At 42.5% G+C, this 19999-nt stretch overlaps 2 protein-coding genes across 5 annotated transcripts in view; one reads left to right on the top strand and one right to left on the bottom strand.

The window, feature by feature from the left end:
* The first annotated feature begins 1070 nt into the window (after positions 1–1070).
* Positions 1071–6556, top strand: CD180 (CD180 molecule). Its single transcript, XM_088054640.1, is given in 8 exon segments — positions 1071–1155; positions 4019–4073; positions 4075–4185; positions 4862–5582; positions 5584–5690; positions 5692–5795; positions 5798–6414; positions 6416–6556. Coding segments are annotated over 8 exon segments (1941 nt in total).
* Positions 6557–11421: 4865 nt separating this feature from the next.
* MAST4 (microtubule associated serine/threonine kinase family member 4) overlaps positions 11422–19999 on the bottom strand; it is a 277440-nt gene continuing 268862 nt past the window's right edge. For all 4 annotated transcript variants that reach the window (XM_014258860.2, XM_014258861.2, XM_088054564.1 and 1 more), the window contains 3 exons: positions 19517–19653; positions 18558–18739; positions 11422–17711 (listed from right to left, as the gene is read on the bottom strand). In XM_014258860.2, the coding sequence (XP_014114335.2) occupies positions 13834–17711; positions 18558–18739; positions 19517–19653 (4197 nt within the window). In that variant the 3' untranslated portion in view covers positions 11422–13833. The remainder of the gene's footprint in view (positions 17712–18557; positions 18740–19516; positions 19654–19999) is intronic.

Here is a 19999-nt window from a genome sequence, read left to right on the forward strand (position 1 = left end):
CGTATCCTTAGCACCAGAGAAGTTCAGGTGTCTTCACCTTCATACATGCTGACCTTGATGCACTCCAAATGGTATCTTAATTACTTGAAGCTTCCCTGATTGAGTACAGGGTCTGGATCGGCTTTGTTGGGCTGAGACACAATTTCTGAGCCGAGGAAGTTTTTCTCGTGCCTTTTTCTCCTAGGTGTTGACGAAACAGTGCCACTTAAGGCAACAAGGTTGTCAAGCTAATAACTCAGTCATTTAAGAAAGGGGAGAAAAAGGCTCAGTGCTCAGCACTGCCCTGAGCACCTCTGGCTGGCACAAAATCCCCTCCCGCCTGCAGTTGCCACACACCCACTCATCTTAGAGATGGTTAGAAATATTCTCCCCCTACAAAAAAGTAACCTAAATACAAGAGGAACAGCTCTAATTTTCAGATTGAGGTATTGCTTTCTACCTTTACTCTTTGGACTGCAGTAGTTGCACCAGCAACACAATCCTTTTTGCAGAAGTGTAGGCAGAGATCTTAGAGTCATAGAATGGTTTAGGCTGGTAAAGATCAGTAAGATCATTGAGTCCACTGTGAAACTAATACCACCAAATCCACCACTGCAACCAGCCACCAAAGAAGAGCTCTTTCAGCTGGTTGTTCAAGATTTTGTGCGTTTTCTAAGTGATGAATAAAATTTTGTTCAACTCAAATTTCCCATTACATGAAATTTGCCTTTGGTAGTGTGCTACAGTCTCATCTGCTCTATCCTGTAACCTGCAGAGACATTCCAGTCCACATGAACATGAAGACCAATTTTCCTCAGTTTCCACTTTTTGAAAATCTGTTCTGCCTCAGAAAAACATCAGTGCACAGTAACCTGACTAAAAGCAGGCAAGATCCTGTTTCACTCTGAAACTGCTGTTTTGCTCACACTGAGTTCAGCATGTCTTTTCCTTGCAACCTGCTTTCCAGCCAGCCCTCTGGCTTTGTCTGACCTCTCTGCTCAGCCTCACTTTCATTCAGAGAAGACAGCACAAGAGCATCCAACCTCCCTGTCTCCACAATGGCCTGTGATTTATATCTATTATTTATATATATGATTTATATACAACTTCTGATTTTCACAGTGCTCACCTGTGCCAGCTGCAGAGCACCCAGCACCGCAGAGACAATGTGTGTGGAGGGGAGCGACAGCCGCCGTCCCTCTCGATGTGCAGGAGCTGCAGACTGGGGTAAGCACTTAACTGCTAATGTTTGAGTGTTTCCAGTTCCCAGACAGGATTTATCTTAGGGGAATCTGAAAGTCTTTATCAAGAGGAGTAAGACAGGTGTCTGGGTATATGCTTAGGGACATCAGCCACTGTCCCTTCTCCTCCTCACACCTGTGAATCTGTGCACACTCACACTCTCTCCCACCACTGATGGGGTCTTTGGGAGCCCATCATACCAACACTGTACTTCATCCCACAAAGAGCTTGAAGGATGGTAAAGTTTCCCAGGGGTGTTTAACAGGTATGAGAGATAGACAGAGGAGAGTTTTGCTCTCTCTTGTAGTTTTGTAGTCTCTCGTGTACTGTGCTCTTCATACAGGAATTTGCACACAGGGTATGATTCTGTCTCTATTTGCTGTTTAGTTAGTGTGCAATACCACATGAGAATAGTAAGAAAATACCAGGCCTTTTCCAGGGGCAGGAGAAAAGATTGACCCAATAAATTTTTATTTTTCCTTAATATTTTCTTTTGTCTTTGCTTTTCTTCTCTTTTTTTCTTTTATCTTTCTATTCCAAGTGGGAGACAACAGAAAAAAAAAGGCAAGATTTTTGATTCAGGGGAGAAGCACAATGGAAAAACAGCCCTATGAAATGCACACCTGGGGCTGGTAGCAAACTCCACATTGAATTAAATCTACAAATCTCTAAGCACTCGGAGCTGCACAACAGGTTCCCCCTTGGGACAGTTACTCCTTAGTTCACTTCGAGACCCACTCCACACCCTGAAGCATATGGAGAGAGCTTACTTACTCATTGCTTTATTTGAATGGCAAAACATAGGCACTCTTCTAATTTACAGTGACAGTTAAACTACTTTTATCTGTCTAAACTACACATGGCAGCAGTTAGCTCCACAGGTTCTCCTTTCTTACCAGTATTGAAAGCATCGACTTTTCTAGGTCTGTATTCTGACATTTTTGTAGATACTGACACTGTATCAGCGCTTCGAGGCTGGGCCTGAGTCCCTGTGCTATCACAGGTGTTACTGCAGCAGGTGCTGGTCTGGCTCTCTGCGCCCAGGTCACACCAAGCACCTACATGTGGGGGGCTCAGCCATGGGCGGCACTGGCTCACCCCTCCCTGCTGATGCTGTCCCTGGGTGCTGGAGTCTGTGCTCTGTCTGCCACTGAACTCCAGCTGGGACCAGCATGCCAGAGGGAGCTGGACAGTCAAGAAGCTGTGCTGCCCACCCAGATGGGGAATTTTGCAGTGACAGCCCCTCTTCACTGGGAGGGGAGCACTTCCCACTCCACCACACTGCTGCAACACCAGTCTGTCCCTACCTGCCAGGCTGCACTGTCTGCAGCAGTGGAGGCCCACGTTTCTTCCCCAACACTCCCTAGCACCCTTCAGTTACAGGATTTGTCTTAAAAGAAAGGAAGAAAATGTTCACCAAACCCAGGCTGTGGTTTGCAACAAACACTATTGCTCTTCCCCTTCTCCTGAGGCTACTGAGTGCAGACACAGCCCACCTGCCTCTTCTGGGCCAGACAGGCAGAGATGTGGTTTAGCGTCAAATACTCATGGCTGTGTCAGCAAGACCTGAGCCCCATGCACACATGTGCACCTCCACAAACCCCGACTGCCCACGTGCTCCCACCCACAGGGCACACACCTGCACTGTCTTCTACATGCCACGGGCTCCAGGGCATTTTTCCCTGGACACACAACTGCTGCCCTACTTTCTTCCACTACCACAATAGCTTTGTGTCAAATTAAAGTGCTAATGTTGGCCAACAGTGCCATACATGTGTTTACTTCTCCGCAAGACCAATATCTTCAAGGTTACGGCGCAGGGAATTGCCAGAGCTGCAGCTCCTACGCAGCCCTGGGTACCCCACCCCTCCTAAGCTGGCCCTGGAACCACCCAGGACAGGACCTTCCTCTGTCCTTTGGGAAGGGAGGTGGGTGTGGAGGAGGCTGGTGCTGCACTGGCTGTGCACAGTGCTGGTGCTGCAGCTGTTGGCAGCTGGGACAAGTGAACGTCATGAGCATTCCCGTGCCTCAACAGCGTGGCACTCTATTTCAGGGGGACAGCCACCTGGGTCTGGTTGACTTTTATGTAACCAGCAGGCAATGGCAGGTCAAGCACACTCAACAAATTTCCCTGGTATCCACAGAGTTGACTTCACTCTGTAATAGATGGATTTATATTCACTTAAAACTGAAAAGCCTTTGTAGATGTTTTAAAGAGTTACCATATCAGGCATGATCTTTGTCTAGCCTGAGCAAAACATTCCTGCTGTCTCTTGACTACCGCGTGTAACTGAATTCATATCCAATTAATTTGGCCACATTCCTTCTAGAAACATTTTCCAGACCTGCTCTTTGTTACTTCCTCTCTGTAAGGTTTACTTAAGACTTCTCTTGGAGTAAGTTTTGTTAGAAGACTTGACATTCACAATTTAAAGCTACCTTGTGGAGATCTTTTTTTAAGGTTTAATAATTCATCCAGAAGAGTAAACAATCCTCATATGTGCTAACTTTGATAAGAAAGTACTGCAGATGAAACACTTCAAATTAGTACAAGAGAGATTCAAGGCAGTCGTTTGAAAAACACACTCCCCAAAACCCCAGGGCTATGCATTGCAGACCTGTGCTGAGGCTTCCTTGAGTTTTGGTTGCTGCATTTTAAATAATTAAAAATCCTCTTTAGATTATTTTATGGGTTGCATTAGTTTAGGGGTGGAGGGAGGGGGGAATTTTCTAAGTGCCGTGTTTTCCTATTTGTATTCACAGTACTTAACTCTTTCAGTTTCATTGTGTGTTCTCCAGATTACAGAAAATAAAAGATACAGCTGGGAAGGTTTAGGATTGAGAGGAGTTCCTGTGGCTACTTGTCACAACAGAAATCCCCAATTTCGGTTTCAATGGGCTCCCTTCCCTCCAGACTTCAACCGTCTCTGACCTGAATTCTTTTCTCTACTTGGACATAACAAGGTATGGAAGGAGCATCCTCACTTCTGCTCATGACGATCTTGAACCCCTCTGTCCCTGTCAGAGACAGAGACTTCTGGAGCACACCACAGCAACATCTTCCTGCCTTCACAGGGAAACCACTACCAGCACCTTCAGACAGCTGGTGAATTTTTTTGCTAAGCAGAGATTGATTCACTTGGGCAATATCTCAGCTTCTCCTCTAAGGACAACCATTTACAGTTCAGTGGGCGAAATACACATGTTCCAGATATTACCACAGATAAGACAGTTGTGACAGCAAAGTCACAGACAGCAGATTTTTATTGATTTTCAATATGGTTCCCTAAAAACCGGAGAAAGACCTGTTTGGCCCTTGGAAGTGGCCGACTTTTTTTATAGGAAAAGAGATTTTCCTATTAAGTTAGACATACATTAAATACCTCATGTCTCCTGACTCCCACAAATGCTTCCTCACACCCATCATTTCAGGACAGGTTTTTCTTCTAACTCTGAACTCTGTAATTAAATGTGAACTTAAAAGTACCAGGCAAGCATCACTAAAAAAGACAGACACTTTTACCCTGGTGAAGGCAACAGATCATGGATTTTTACAGATATGAGGTGCATTTTGTGTAATTGCATTACCAGGAGAGTTTGTGAGACTGGCCACTGTGCAGTTTTCTATTGTCTTTTTAAGGTGTCAGATCAGCTGAGTGTGTGCCGGGGCCTTTCTCAGCAACAGGCAGCTGAAGACAGTCCTGCTGACCAGAAACCTGCTCATGTTTCTGTCTGACACAGCATTTGCTGGCCCACGTTCCCTGGAGTATCTTAACACAGACAGGAATAACATATTCTTTATTCTAGTGACAAATCTTGACAGCTTAGGTATCTTCATCTTGCACAGAAACCACATCTCTTCACTGCAGCTTCCTCCCAGCTTTCCCACTCCAAACCTCAAATGCCTTGGTTTTCAAACAAATGGCATACAAGCAATCACAGCAGAAGATGTCCAAGCTCTGCAGAAGACCAGCTATGTGACTCTCATCCTTAAAGGCAATGACATTACACACATTGAACCTGGATCTTTTCAGTGCCATTTCTACAGTTTGGACTTGGTGGGCTGTGCTGACATCCCTGGGGTCCTGGCAGGGATACAGAACTCCACAGCCCAGACCCTTTGGCTGGGAACATTTTACCATGTGGAAAAGGAGCTATACATGAGCCCAGATATTTTACAAGGCTTCTGTAGTATCTCTGTCAAGGATCTCTATCTGCAGTTATGGCACTTCAGAAATCTGAATGCTGACACATTTCAGTGCTTAACCAGGCTCCAAAAGCTGGACCTAACCCAAACCCGCATCCATGCACTGCCCCCTGGCATCAGTGGCATGAGCTTACTAGAGGAGGAGATGGTTCTCAAATGCAAACTGCTTTGAGCACCTCTGCAACACCAGCTCTGCTGCCTTCCCCTCCCTTACCTGCTTCCACATCAAGGGTAACTCACAGGTTCTGCAACCAGGCTCTGGCAAAGCTTCAACATCTAGATTTAAATCAGAGTCACACTGAAAGTTCTGACTGCTCTAGCAAAAGGCTGAGAGCTTTGAGCAGACCTCATTACCTGCATCTGAGCCACAACACACACTCCCTCTCCAGGACAGTGCTAGCCTAGAGCTGCTGGACTTACCCTTCATTCCTCTCCATATCAGCTCTTCACAGAGTCCTTTCCAAGACCTGCATCTCTAGCAAGTGATGAATCTTTCCTTGTCCCACATTAATACTAGCATTAGTATTAGTATTTTCAAGCATCACTTTCAGGGCTTGAAAAACCTCATGTTCTTGGATCTTAGTCAAAATAACTTTGAGTTGGGGATCATGCCAAAGGACAAACTGTTCTAACAACTATCCAATTTAGAGGTGCTAATATTATCATCCTGTGAACTGACAGCAGTAGGTAACCAAGTATTTCACAACCTCAGGAAGTTACAGCATGTTGACCTGAGTGACAGTAAATTTACTGCATTCAGCACAGATACATTTTCAAATTTCAAGAGTATTTATCTCAATTGTGCCTATAACAGGATCCACATTGTACCAGGTGACCAACTAGTGCCCCTGGACGGCCACTGCATAATCAATTTAAGCTACAACCTCCTGGACTGCAGCTGCTCTAAGATTGATTTAATCACCTGTTACAAGCAACTTCTGGATAAAATTGAAGACTCTGAAGGAACAAGGCACTCTGAACCCAAATTGGGTTCAGCTGGCCACCATCTCACTCTCCGGTGGTAAGGACACGTCAGCAATCATTGCAGTTGTAGTGGCTGTTTTATCCTGTAGTGCCATTTTCATTTGGGGTGCTCACTATTTCAAGCAAAATTATCAGCAACTATAAGTCTAGGATGTAGAAAATATCTACAGCAGCTGTATTAAGATGAAAGACATCTCACTGTTTTTATTTGTGACATGTATTTTCTTAACTTTTGTAATACGCTCTCTACCTGTATTAAAACTTTTAGAAAAATAATGAACAAATTAGAATTGAAAAGATAAATTATGACCTGGATCTTGAAAATTAGTAACTTACCTTATAGAGAAATCCCAGTGCAACTCAATGGTAGCCCTGTTGTACTAGTACTGTGGCTAATGCACTTGGAATATCCAACAGCCAAAATACAAATTTCCTTCTCTTTAAAAAAAGAAAACCTAACCTCCACCAATCCCAAAAAGGAAAACAAAACAAAAAAAAAACCCATAAAACCAACCAAACAACCCAAACAAAACTCATCCAAACAAAAAAAAAAACCCAACCAAATTCCACCCTCTATCAAATACTCCTGAAAAGCAGTATTTTATAAGAGCTGGCAGTAGTGTACCCCACTCTGCTAAAAAAAACAACTAAAACACTACTTGTGTTAAAGGTCACATAAGACATGCCTGCAGGACTGGCAGAAACAGCATGTATCACCTCTATGATTTTTAAAAATTTCTTTAAAATATTTTTGATCCTTAGAGAGCTCCTGGCCATTGAAATTCTGACTATTCATCTTTTAGCCTGGGGCAGACCCTGCTCCTGTGCTCTTTTCTAAACTCCACAGTAAGTACAGACAGAATGATTCTTAACCATAAAAATGTGGATTTGTGGGTCTAATCTGTGGGTCTGATACTCTGTTTGCTTGCACAGGGCAAACCCCCTCAGTTCTGACAGATATGAGCCATTCCTTTGCCAGCCTGGAGTGGACTGTTCCTTTCAGCCAAATCCCAGATGAGAAAACTAGAGGCTGCAAAGTGGGCAGCACACTGGACAAACCCATCCCACACATGCTCCTGGTGCCAGCAGCTGCTTCACATCGAAGTGAATTCAGGGACAACAATCCCTGCTTCAGCTGGATATGCAACATCTAGGCAGGAATAAAGACTTATTATTTATATAAAACCAAATTGTTTTCTCTGCCATCATGTGTGAATAAACCCAGAGCAAGGCATGTATGTGCATTGGACCAAGGATCAAATGGGAGGTTGTCAGGCCTACTCATCTGCCCTGTATCACCATAAAGTCATCTATGTTTCCTTAGCAACAGGCTTACCCTGATGAATAGACACAACTTGCCTGGTGGTATGACCTTCCTGTCTCCTGGAGCATGCACCACGGGGAGGCTCGCCCAGTACCGCTCTCTGTCAGGCTGCACTGCGGTTCCTTTCTGAGATGTGGAAGGCCATCTCTCTCTCAACCCTTCCCATGCAGGACCCCCACATTCAGCTTCAGCTACTGTCTGAAGGCATTTCCTCAACATTTTCCTCTCTAACATGCTGACTAACTAAAATTTCAATGATTCCTGCTGGACTAGAAGGTTTTTGCTCATTCTCAAGAACCCCTAATTGATCTTCTCCAGTAAGAAACGCCTCTCATTTGGAAAGCCCCTTTTACCATCTGTTAGCAGAACAGACTCATGCAGTATGTATTTTTGCAGCTTTCAGATGCCTTTACATCACATACATCACTACCCCCAGCTTTTCCTCCTCCTGACTCCACAGCCGCGTGCTCCCCAAGGGCACGCAGGGAGAGATGTTTGCTGTCCAGTTGCCTACAGACACTCCCAGATTTGGCATACTAAAATGTTGCCTCTATACTGCAGGTCCATGTTCCCTGTCTGAGTGTCTGCTGAAGACTCCTCCTGATGCAATGGGCAGGTGCTGTGTTCCAGCTGCCCAAGACGGGAGCTGCATGGGCTGCCTGCCCTTCTGCAAGGGCTTGGCTACAGGAGAGAACCGTCCCTGAGCAAACCATGCTGCTCGAGCTGAGCACACCCTGGAGCAAGGCAGGGACATTCCTGAACTCCGCCCAAGGTTCAAGGTGCATTTTCCTCTCACTCTGCAAATCCAATTGATTAAATGAGCAACCTCCAATATCTTAAAAATCCAGCATGACTGCCAGTGTATGTTCCACCCAAGAAAGACTTGCTTCTTCCATTGTTTCCCTCTTTAAAGTGGTGGGTTTGGGAAGGTGTTAGACCTTACTGACATCAAAAGGGAGCGGAACACACTCCAAGGGCACCAAAAGCTACAAGTATCAGCTGGTAACTGTGGGAGATCCACGTACAGTAGTGACTGAAAAGGGAAAACTGCATGTTGGGCTGAAAGGTGTTCTGAAATGCCCTTTTGTTTGGAGAGAATACCAGAGAATGTAACCACCACCAGTTTCTGAAATGCTATCCTGTGTCATGGTGTAGACTCAGGTGTAGACTTCAGTTAAAACTCAGACGTTTGAGAAGGCAGAAGGTGCTTCCTGTGCCATTATGTATCTCCACAGAGAGTATAATGGCTTTCTTGCAATCTATCCCTTGCCCCCCATACAACTTGTTTTAGATGACCATATCTTCAGGTGTTCTAATTTTACTTTCTTTACAGTGTCATCTCTGCTCTATTTGCCTGCAAAAACACCATTCATAAGACACTGTGCAAACAATGCTGAACAGCATATGCTATGTATTTCAAGATACACAAACCCTAAATACAGGGACTGACTATTCCGAAGGAAAATTTATCTCTGGATATAATACACTAAAATATCCAGATTATGTACTAAGACTTTGTTAAATTCAAAGATTTAGTCTTCTGGGATTACTTAGTAAGGATGCATGGGGAAAGAGGCAATACATTTTTTCTTACAGAATTGTGTACCTAGTCAGTCTCTGATGTGATGATGCACTCTTTTGGCTTCCAGTCATGCCTTTTCTCTCTGATATTTTTCATATATGTCTATGCAGCCAGAACACAGAGAGAACAAGAGAATTGTCTGAGGTGAATGGTGCCTAACAAGATTTAGCTTACCACCACCCTAGCTCCTGGACTACACATCCCTGGAAGTCACAGTACAACTCAACACCACAACACAGAATTTATCAGTATTTACAAACAGAAGGAACTTGATCATATCTTCATCACTTCAAAGACTGGTAAGCACTTAGCTTTATTCCACCAGGACAAACTCATAGCCAAGCTCTGCTTTCCCTAACTGTGCTTAAACAAGGTCTCTCATTAAGATACAAGTGAATTTTTGAAGGGGCATTTTACTCTGAACAAGGTGGTTGAGTGGGCAAATTTCTACATATGTTGACTTCACAAAACACACCCTGATGTCACTGGAACATTTTTTAAGAACTCTCTCATTCATTGGTCTTGTCTGTACCTGGAAAAAGAACAGGTGAGGTTCCTTCCCAAACAACCCATACTATACCTGCCTGATCAGACGAAAACAATTGAAATTCTTCTCCCCCAGTAGCAGAAGACATCTTTCCCTACCAAACCCCTTGGACATCCTCTTCCCCTTCAGATCTGCATTTCTTAAGGCATAATGTGCACTAGAGCACAACCACACCATTACTGTCTTCTTACTCTGCAGTCTTTTCAATTCCTCCTGATGCTGCCAAATTTTGCCTCTTGAACTATAACCTTTAGCATCTCTTCCTATCCACAGTGGTTGGAACTTCAAGGTCCCTTCCAACCATTTTGTGATTCCTAAACTCATTTCAATCAAATGCATCCTTGGCAGGTAGCCGGAAGATTGATTTGGTCAGTTCTAATCCGCTACTATACTACAGTCAATGGAAAGAAAAACTTGCTAACTCAAGGCATGCAGTGGGAAATGTAGCCATACACCTCTAGTATCTTCCTTTCCTGTGATCTTTTCCTTCTGATCTGCCCTTTCAGTTTTGATTCAAATCAAGCTAGACATCCCTGTGAAGCACTGCAGGCTACGTAAGACTGCAAGAAGGAGCCTAAGGGGGGTTAGCAAACTGAGAGTTCAGTGCTGAAGAAGAGAGCTCACATTCCCCTTCAGACCATGGAAGCATTCCCATCCCAGGTAAGGTGAAAAAGTGAAGGTGACAGACCATGACAGATATAACACTGGTAACTCAAATCTCCCAACTTCCCCCTTAACACTAACTCCATACATACTCCACCCCTTCCCCCTGGCTCACAACACTCTGGGGACTCTTTGCCTCTCCTGGCAGAGACAACTGTGCTGTCCACAGGCAGAGACAGCACAGCCAGCAGAGGCATGAGACAGTCAACCCTCAACTCTTGTCATTTCCTTTCCCTCAGCTGCTGGATACTGCTCCTTTTCTCATCACCCCCAACCAGCACACCGGATTTTCAAGGCTATCTGCCTTCTGGGAGGCTGCAGCAAATTGGAAAAGTTGGAGGTGAACTGCAGCTTCCCCTCACCTGTATGTTCCAAACAGAGAGAAAAGCAGCAAAAGTGATGCTGTAACACTGCTGCACTTAGTTCTGTGCAGTGGAAAAATACAGAGAAAATAACACAATAATAAAATGTGAACACAAATTCCCAGCTGCTGGGCAGCTCTGCAGAGTTAGGAGCAGTGGAACAGTACTTTAATATGTGCTCTCCTATAGAATGAATGATGATACGTCTTTTGCAGGAATTTAGATGTCGCATTAAGGGCTACTGCCCGTAGAAGCCGGCAGTCAGGCTATGCCATCCACCATCACACCACACTTACCTATCCAACAGTGGAGCACAGACACAGCCTAAGATTAGATACTCAGCCATGCATACTTCCTCTGTCCCTAGACCAAACTGCATTTCCTCATGCAAAACCCTCCACCAGCACATGCCCTAAAGGGTGCACAGAGCTGGCCCCAAAAACCAACAAAAATGCCAGCCTCTGAGTACAGCAGAGAAGTGCCTTACATTACAGCAGTGAAAGCAGCTCAAGAAAAATGCAAACACAACAGTTTCATGCTGAATTTTTATTTCAATGTTATGCAACTGCATAAGTATAAATAATTGTGTTCAATATATAACAATTATGACATCCATAAGGAGTTTCTCAGAGAAAATAAGACTGCAAACACTTTATTGCACAGACCCTAACAATTTTTTTTTAACTTTTAATTTTTTTTTTTTTGTAAGCTGAGAAATCTACTGCAAGAAATCTACAAAAGAACACATCAGATCTATAATCACATTAAGACTGACCAAGAAGAACACAGGCAGGAGGATCTCTAACAGCTCACTTATAAGGTAAACACCAACAAACAGTTACTACATAAACACAAGCTTATGCACTGTTACACTTCCAAAATGCAAAGAACTTATTTGTCAGAAGTGATAATACAAAATATTCATAAAGGTATACTGTAAACAAAAGCTAGATGTGTTTTAAAAGAAACAAGAGGGTAGTTGAAAAAATGCAGAGACTGTAAACTAGGAAATATCTCCCAGACAGAAATGTTATTTTGAAGTGCATTAGCATTTATTTGTATTAACTGCTAAAGCACAGATGAACTGTAAATGTTGAGACCATTTTATTTTAAGACTTCTCAAAAATTATTATCCACTGCTTACTAGCTCCTTTCTGAATGCATCCAAGGCAGTATGAATGTACTAGTGCCGCATGAAAATTAAGGAGTTGTTTGTGATATTGGATTTTCCTTACAGGTTTGCTGTAATCCAACTCGACAAATCAGTATAATGAAGTTTTCAGCAGAGGGAAATGAATTCTGCACACTGTCTGTTGTCACCCAAGTCTCCAAGTCAAGATTACACTGTGCTTTTATGAAAAATTTTCTAGCTTTTGAGACAGAAAGACAAACCATAAGCATTGGTGAAAAACGTAGGGGCCTAGCTCTACTGTGGTTACAGAAAACAGAAATAAGCAAAACGACCATTCTATTGATCCCCAATTATTAAAACCCATGCGCCTGCAAGGGTATTTTGTAGTGCTTCTGTACATGTTTCAAATTTTACCTTTCATCCCTCAAAACAAGCTAAATACTCCACACAAAAATGATCAAAGTCTACATGTTCCACTGTATACAAAATTTAAATAAGGCTTAGCAAAAGTAAAAAGACAGTAACATTCTAGCACCAAATAGCTCCAACAAGTTCCTTTGTTAAAAAATGCTTCTTTTATAATTACAGTATTGAAATTTTTTTGCATACAAATGAAAAGATTTTGTTATGAAATGTATGGAGCTACTCAATGCATTTCAAAATGAATATGAAACCCAGGATTACTTGCTAAAAACAGCAAGTTAGGTCTACAACATAAGGCCCCGGCTATGTATTAAAATGTGTCAGATAGCCTAAACTTTTTTGAAGATATGATACTGAAGTTTATTTTTCTTTTTTACTTTACTTGTCATAAAACAGAAAACAGCTACCAGTTTTATGACACTAATTAAACAGACCTCTATGCTGTAATATGTATTCTCTAAATGAATTAAGAACAGGGATGAACATACAAGTACTACCAATCATGTGCTTATACTTGTGCCTCACACTGTAAGGGCCTGAATTTAAAAAAGCTCAAGGAACTCGAGAGGATTGCAGCAAAAACTGAGCACATGGCATGTGCTTCAGAATTTCAGCCTTGTCTGAGGTGAAAGTCACACAATACACTCCCAAGAGACAAGACAAGAACCATCATTTCACCAGAGAACGCGACTCTTGCTGGGATGCCCTGATAATTAAGTGGTCTTCCCATAGCTTTAAGGACATCTACTCTAGTCAGACTTTGTGCAGCAGGGAAATGCAGTTATTTCTTGGTTTAGATCTGGTGAAGCAGTCAGCCAAGTACAGTACTATCAAAATCAGATTATTAAAAATACATGTAAAAATTCACAATAAGTCACCATATTATTCTGTACTAGTGTTTTTTTAGTCTCTACCTAGTTTTAGTAAGTAAAAACGTGGCCTGTTTTGTTTTTGTCAGACCAATGCTTGTGCATGTCCATGCTAGGTCTGAATTTTAGTAATTTGGTTTCATATTAGAGTATGGCAAATACTTGGCAAAGCAACTACCTTAAAAAGGGAAAGAGTAAACAACGCAACCAGCAGCAAAGTATATATGCTACATTCAAACCCCAAACACATTGCTAAGTATTTACAGAAGAAGTATTTTTAACAGCTCTAGGCTGAAAAGGTATTTTTGTACAAATACTATGTGGTTACAGTTTTACCGGTTACAATTGGAAAGGCATTTTGAAAAAAAGTCCTCTCTTTACATATCCCCTTGTATTGTTTCTTCAGTGACATGAAAGCTTTGCCGCACAAAGACATGACACAGTGCTGGTTTAAAGGCAGTACAACATATTGAAATTGTTTCAGCTAGTGTTGAATTCACACTTGCCAGGTCTTAAGAGTTAACACGTTTTTTTGTGAGCACTGCTCCGTGAAACTTCCTTTCCTCGACGCTGCCGAACTGAGTCTTTGTCATCTGAAAGTGCGCTAGGGCGGTCAGGTGTGGCTGCTGACCTAGATAAATCTTTACTTACATTCTGTTTTCTTGAAGCAGACTGCTGAGTCAGAACAGCATCTTTTCCCTTTACATCCACAGTGTTAACGAAAAGAGGCTTTTCTTGATTTCCAGGTTTCCCCCCAAGGTTTGAAGCAGGGTGGTGGGCTTCTGCTACAACAGCGGCACTGTGCAAGGCCATCAGTGAAACACTCTTAGTCATTTCTGCCTTACTACTCCCTGTGGAAGAGGTGTTTTTCTTATTTAGTTCCTTGCAAGTTGCAGGAAGCTCTGATGAGCCTGGTTTAACCTTTGCTGAAGATGCATCACTTTTGGCTGAAGACAAAACAGATACTTCCTGTCTACATTCAGAGAAATTGGATGAACAAGTCAGTGGCTTTCCTGGTGTGGCAGTCACACGACAAGAACTTTGCCCACTGGCAGCCGGCAGATGTTTTATTGCAGTCTGCCTGTTTGCATCCTCTGGCTGTTTCTGATTAACTTGTCCCTTCCCTTTCATATCTTGAGAGACTTTGCTACTTGCTGTTACTTTTTCTGCTCCTTTCCCTCTGACGTCACAGGTTGTGAGACAAAGGGTAGGTTCCACTTTCCCACTGTCAAGCTGAATGTAAAGTGCGTCAGTGCATATTTTTCCTTCAGGTCTTTTGTCTGCAGTGATCATCTCGTTATTAGGACTTCGGTCTGCCTCTTTGTTCAGCAAGAGACAGTCTTTCACAGTGGAAATCTTTGGAGCAGTGGTTTGTTTTTCACTGAAACGAAGTTGCTTTTGATCAGCAGACTCCCCCAAACCTGCTGCATCTTGCCTCTGCATCTGCTTAGAACTCTCTGGGCCTGCTGGTAGCGGGCCAACAGCAGAGGATCTGGGTTTGGTGTCAGGGGCTGTGGTGCTCATTTGGAGAGAGGTGACTGAGCCATGGTCCAAACCCACAGGCCTTTCAGCCTGAACATGTTCATTGTTCATTCTTCTTGAAGAGCCTGAAATGGGAGAAAGGTGATCTAGGACACTTTTACTGGCATGTTTTCCATCCTTCCTGGAGCTGGTAGACAACTGACTAACAATTTCTTTTTCTTTTATGGCTGGAGCACATGGTTTTTGTGACAATGTCTGTTTATCCAAGGACTTAGACTTGTAGGAACTTGTATCAGAGGCTGGCCTGGGTTTATTACTGCTGCTTTCCACACAGGTGGCAGCAGGCTTCACATGTTCTTGAACCCCTACATGCACTTCTATAGTGCTGTGTCTGCTTACTGCCTCTTTCAGAGCAGGGGAGCTTGAAGTGCTAAGCTGCAGCCGAGGAACTTCGCTGGACTGCTCTCTCTCACTAGTTTGAAGCCTTGTATCGGTGAGTGACTTCTGATCTTTCTTTCCCACATCTTTAGCACTGTCCTTCTGCACAAAGGAAACTGGTGCAGACTTCTCAGTTTTGTGATCACAATCTCTTGAGGGTTGCACAGGCCATTTGGCTGGAAGAGCATCACTCTTTGCCTCTGTGATAACTTTCTTAGACTCAGCTTTCTGCTTGGTTATGTCCTTTTCCATAAAACATTTAGAAACACTGCTGTCATCCTTGCCTAGCTGTTTCAGTGGTTCTCTGCCATCCTTAGGTTGTGCCTTGGGGCCAGCTGACTGCATTTTTCCTTGCATCTCAGGTGGAATGGCAAAATCAGCACAACTTTTTTCATTGCTCTTGGAGCAGGTTGTTATCAGGACATCTGAGACAGAAACCTTCAGAGATGACTCCCTGATCACTTCCACCTTTGCAGGGATAGGCTCACAACCTCTCTGGGCTACTGGCTGTTTGACAGGCAACTCCTTCTGCGTTTGCTTCTCTTTTCCTACAGTTTTTTCAAGAGTGCTTTGGCCAGCAGAAGGTTTGGAATATGTCTGAGTAGTTTTAAGACTCTGACTTTGAGTAACACAAGACTTTACCTCCATTGAATGGGCCTTTTGTTTTGAAGGGGAGGTATCTTTCTTCTGAACAGCTTCAACAACAGAAATACTGCCTTTAGTGGCTGGACTAGAAACCTTTTTCTCTGTCACTGCTTCTGTAGCCACAGGGATAAGTGGTGGATTTGGAGAACTCTTGCTTACTTGTAGAACCTGAGGCTCTGCTGTGTTCACTTTGCCACATTTTGGGTAGCTCAACAACTGCTCTTTCTGAGTGATCATTTCTGCCTTCCCACCAGTCCCTTGCAGCACTGGGGGTTTAGGAGATCCCCCATCACTGCTGGTGCTCTGTCCTTCTGGCAGCACACACAAAGGCAGTTCAGTCTTTGAAGCCTGAGGCCCAGAAAGTAATGCGATGTCTAGCGTGCCTTCTATTGGCTTCAGACAGGAAACAGACCTCCCATCAAGTTTATATTCTGAAGGACTTTTTCTGACAGGAGCTTCAGTTGAAATAAGGGCTGATTTTTCCATGCTCATGTCTGCTCGGCCACTCAAGGTCTTGAGAGGAACAAAAGAAACTGAGTTAATCTGAGTAGCATGTGCACTGCCAATAAATGCCCTACCATCTGCAACTGCAGTGGAGTCCTGCTGTATGTTTACGGGTCTGCCTGTACTAAGTTGAAGGCATTCATGAACGTTAGATGTCATCTTAGGTTTTAGCACTGGACAGACACTGTCATCTTTTTCTTCAATAGACATTTTCTTTCTGAGATAATCAATATTTGCAAGTTTACCATCTAGTCTTTCAAATTTGACAAATTCTTTTGTTGGTAAAATTTTATCTGTGTTTTCTCCCTTTCCATTTAGCATCTTGTCAGAGGACTGAGGTAGCACATCTTGCAGGGTACATGAAGGGGAAATTCTTTTGAAGTCATAAGAAATATGACTGAGTTCATTAGGCGGAGGCCCATGACACAACATTTGTGCATCTAAAGCAACACCATCATTTGATCTCAAGTTTGCATTCTTTTGAAGGGTATCTTTCAGTATACCACCAGCTGACTGGGTCTCCACAGTAACAATTTTAGTTTCAAACTGGTTTGATCTTTCTAATACCTTCTGGAATGCTTTTTTGTCTCTTTCTTCCAGCCTTAAGGTATTGGGATTTTCTGGTTCACTGCTAGGTTCGTGTATAGCAGCATTTGCTTTTTCAGCAAAATCTTGCTTTTTCATAACTACCTTGACCTTCAGCTTCTCCCTGTCTAGCTCATCAATGGATTCTTGTCTACCCAATTTTCGGGAGATGGGTCGTTTCAAGCATCCCTGCTCTGCAGGCCTGACTCGCGTGAGTGATGGTACATCGCATACATTCTCCTCCAAGCTCTGAAGAGTTACCTCTCTTTGAGACAATTCTCTATTCACTTCTTCCTGGGTCACTTCCAGACTGTGTTTTCGTGAACACAAGTGTTTTTTATCACTTCCGTAAGAGGGTGCAAGTTTCTCTTCAGACTGGACTCTCTTTAACAGTGGAGATCTTGGTGGCTCTGCACTCTTTGGCCTGACAATATGCCTCACAATAGTAGGAGGTGAGTGCATTTTGCTAGGAAAAGACTGAGCTATTTTTGTATTTCCAATTGAATGTCCCAGCAATGGTGATGGAGACCTCTGAGGAGATGTTGGCTGGGGTGTTGGAGAAGGTGTCCGTGCAAGAGGAGAAAGGGGAATGCTGCCAGCTGACTTGCGCCTTCCTGATCTGTATCTTTGCCCACCAAGCTTTGGACCCAAGCCATGAAGAGTGCTGGGTCTTATGTGCCCTGAACCAGCTGGAGAATTGGGAGCACTGGAACTTGGGGAGCTACTCTGGGAAGAGTTAGTACCTACAAAAAGAACAAAAAAACAAGAAAGCAAACATAAGATTAGCAGGACTGTTTCAATCTTGTCTAAATGCTCAGTGAGAAAACAGAACAAAGTCTCTATGCTGTCTCCCACCACAGTATTCCAAAATCTAGAAGGTTTTAAAGTGCAAAAGGTTTTAGGTTCCAAAACTTGCATGATTCCAATTACATCTGCTGTTTCTCCCTTTCTCTCTCTTCCATCATCCCCTTTAAGTTATCTCTTGCTTCTATTCAAATAGAGTAACTAATGCTTTCTGACACTTCAAAGCAATGATCAAGGCTTTCCAGATAATTTACCTTTGCCAAGGGATTATACAATAGCAGTCAATTCTAGTACACACTAGAATTGTGACAGAAATAAAAAAGGAAAAAGGGGCAGGCTTTTAGGAGTCAGAAAGATGCCTATTTCAGAACTTGACTAATCTTTTCAGTAATAAATCTGCACTCATGAGTGCCATCCCAGTTCCATTATGTAGCAACTTTTACCTCAGTTTCACTCTTACCATGTAGCCTCTGTTAGGTAAAATTCTCTTTTTTGCTGGGACTCTTAATTACTCATTTTTCAGCCACTGGACTGAGATTTAAACACCAGGACAAACTAAGAGATAATTGCTTTTTAGGTGCTTCTGTATCATAAAAACACCTGTTTTGCAGGAATCAGGAATCTGTTTCCCTTTTCCAGACAGAAAACAGTTGTTCTATGATTATGCTTGTCAGAGCTGACTGCTCTTAGACTTAGATAGACAGACTGCTGACTGTCTATCAGATCTGTGGGGCCTCACAAAATGTACAGTTCTTTTCCTCTGCTCTCCACTGCTTCACACTCACCTGATGGAAAATCAGGAGTGGAACGGTAGCTTGGGGTAGGAGATCTAGGAGATAAGCTGTGAGTTGGAGACCCAGGCAAGCTCTCCCCTGAAGAAAGTGATCGGTTCAGGCAGGAAAAACTTCTGCTTGTATGAAGAAGAGGTGAGGGTTGCTTTGCCAACTTCTTGAAGAGAGATCTTCTCCTTGTGTGAGAAAAACACAGCATCAACCATAAGTTAAGGTGAACAGAAGATACTATTACTATGAGATACTGACACTATGAGAATACTGAATCTATCTTGACATGAAAGCAAACCACACTGCAGACTGTGAACTTTAGAAAACATCCTGATTCACTAACAGGTGGGATAGACACTGTAACTAATTTTATTCACACTAAAATTTACTCACTATATTTCAGAAGAACTATTACCTCCTTATGAGTATAAATCTTTATTTTCTTAGTTTAGCAACCTATCAAAACTGAAGAAATACCTATAAAGTACTAGCAACGTATTTATAAAATACACATGAAATTAAATACATAATACATATACATATTATATAAAAAATATGAAATACGTATAAATAAATACGTATGTTTTTATATATATGTTTATATTACATTTAATAATTGTGTTTATATGTTTATAATGTTTATATGTTTATAATGTTTAAAATACATACAAAATTAAAAACACTCATAAGCATTAGCTCTATAAAGTTTAACTAAAGAAGTGCAAAATGATACAGTTAAGCCAAATTAAGATGCAAACTCAGTTATTCACTAATTTTAAAGGCTATTTTAGCAGATCTAGTTTAGGCAAAACAAGATTTGGAAAGCCAGAGAATCTCAGAAAATAAGTCAGAAATACAGAAGATGAGAGAAAACTGTATTAACTTCATATTTTAAGCTTATTGTAATGTACAGACATACACACAAAGAAATGCCTTCACTGTGAAAGCAATGGATTACTCACCTCTCTAAACTCTCCTTCTTCTTGGTCTTCTTGCTGCGCCTAACCATTCGGCTCCTGTAGCTGTTCCGCCTGGCAGGTCCTGTCTTGATTGAAGTGTTTTCAAAAGGAGTGGTCATTACTGAGACTTTGTTGCCACTCTGCCAAAACGAAGGAAGAAACTTTAAGTGTGAGTAACACACGAGTAATACAAGACGACTTTGCCTTAAACTGAATCTACACCATACAGGCGTACAATGAGAACGAACGCCAGAATAAGAGGTGTTTTTGGACAGAACCCTATGCACTGTTCTATTTAGAGAAACTAAAATCATAGCACAGTATATGAAAGTCATTGGCCTGTCTCCAGATCAGTGGCAATAGCAGCTTAGAGTTTGTAATTCTAAGAACAAAATCTAGTAACTAATCGCAAGAAAACAAACATAACCCCACCATCGTTGGTGAAAAGAAGTAACCACTTTAGCATGCCAGCTGTCCAAGAGTTAC

This window comes from Pseudopodoces humilis, chromosome 4 (assembly GCF_049639895.1).
Source record: "Pseudopodoces humilis isolate 2021_Gansu_Grassland_sample_001 chromosome 4, ASM4963989v1, whole genome shotgun sequence".
NCBI lineage: Eukaryota > Metazoa > Chordata > Aves > Passeriformes > Paridae > Pseudopodoces > Pseudopodoces humilis.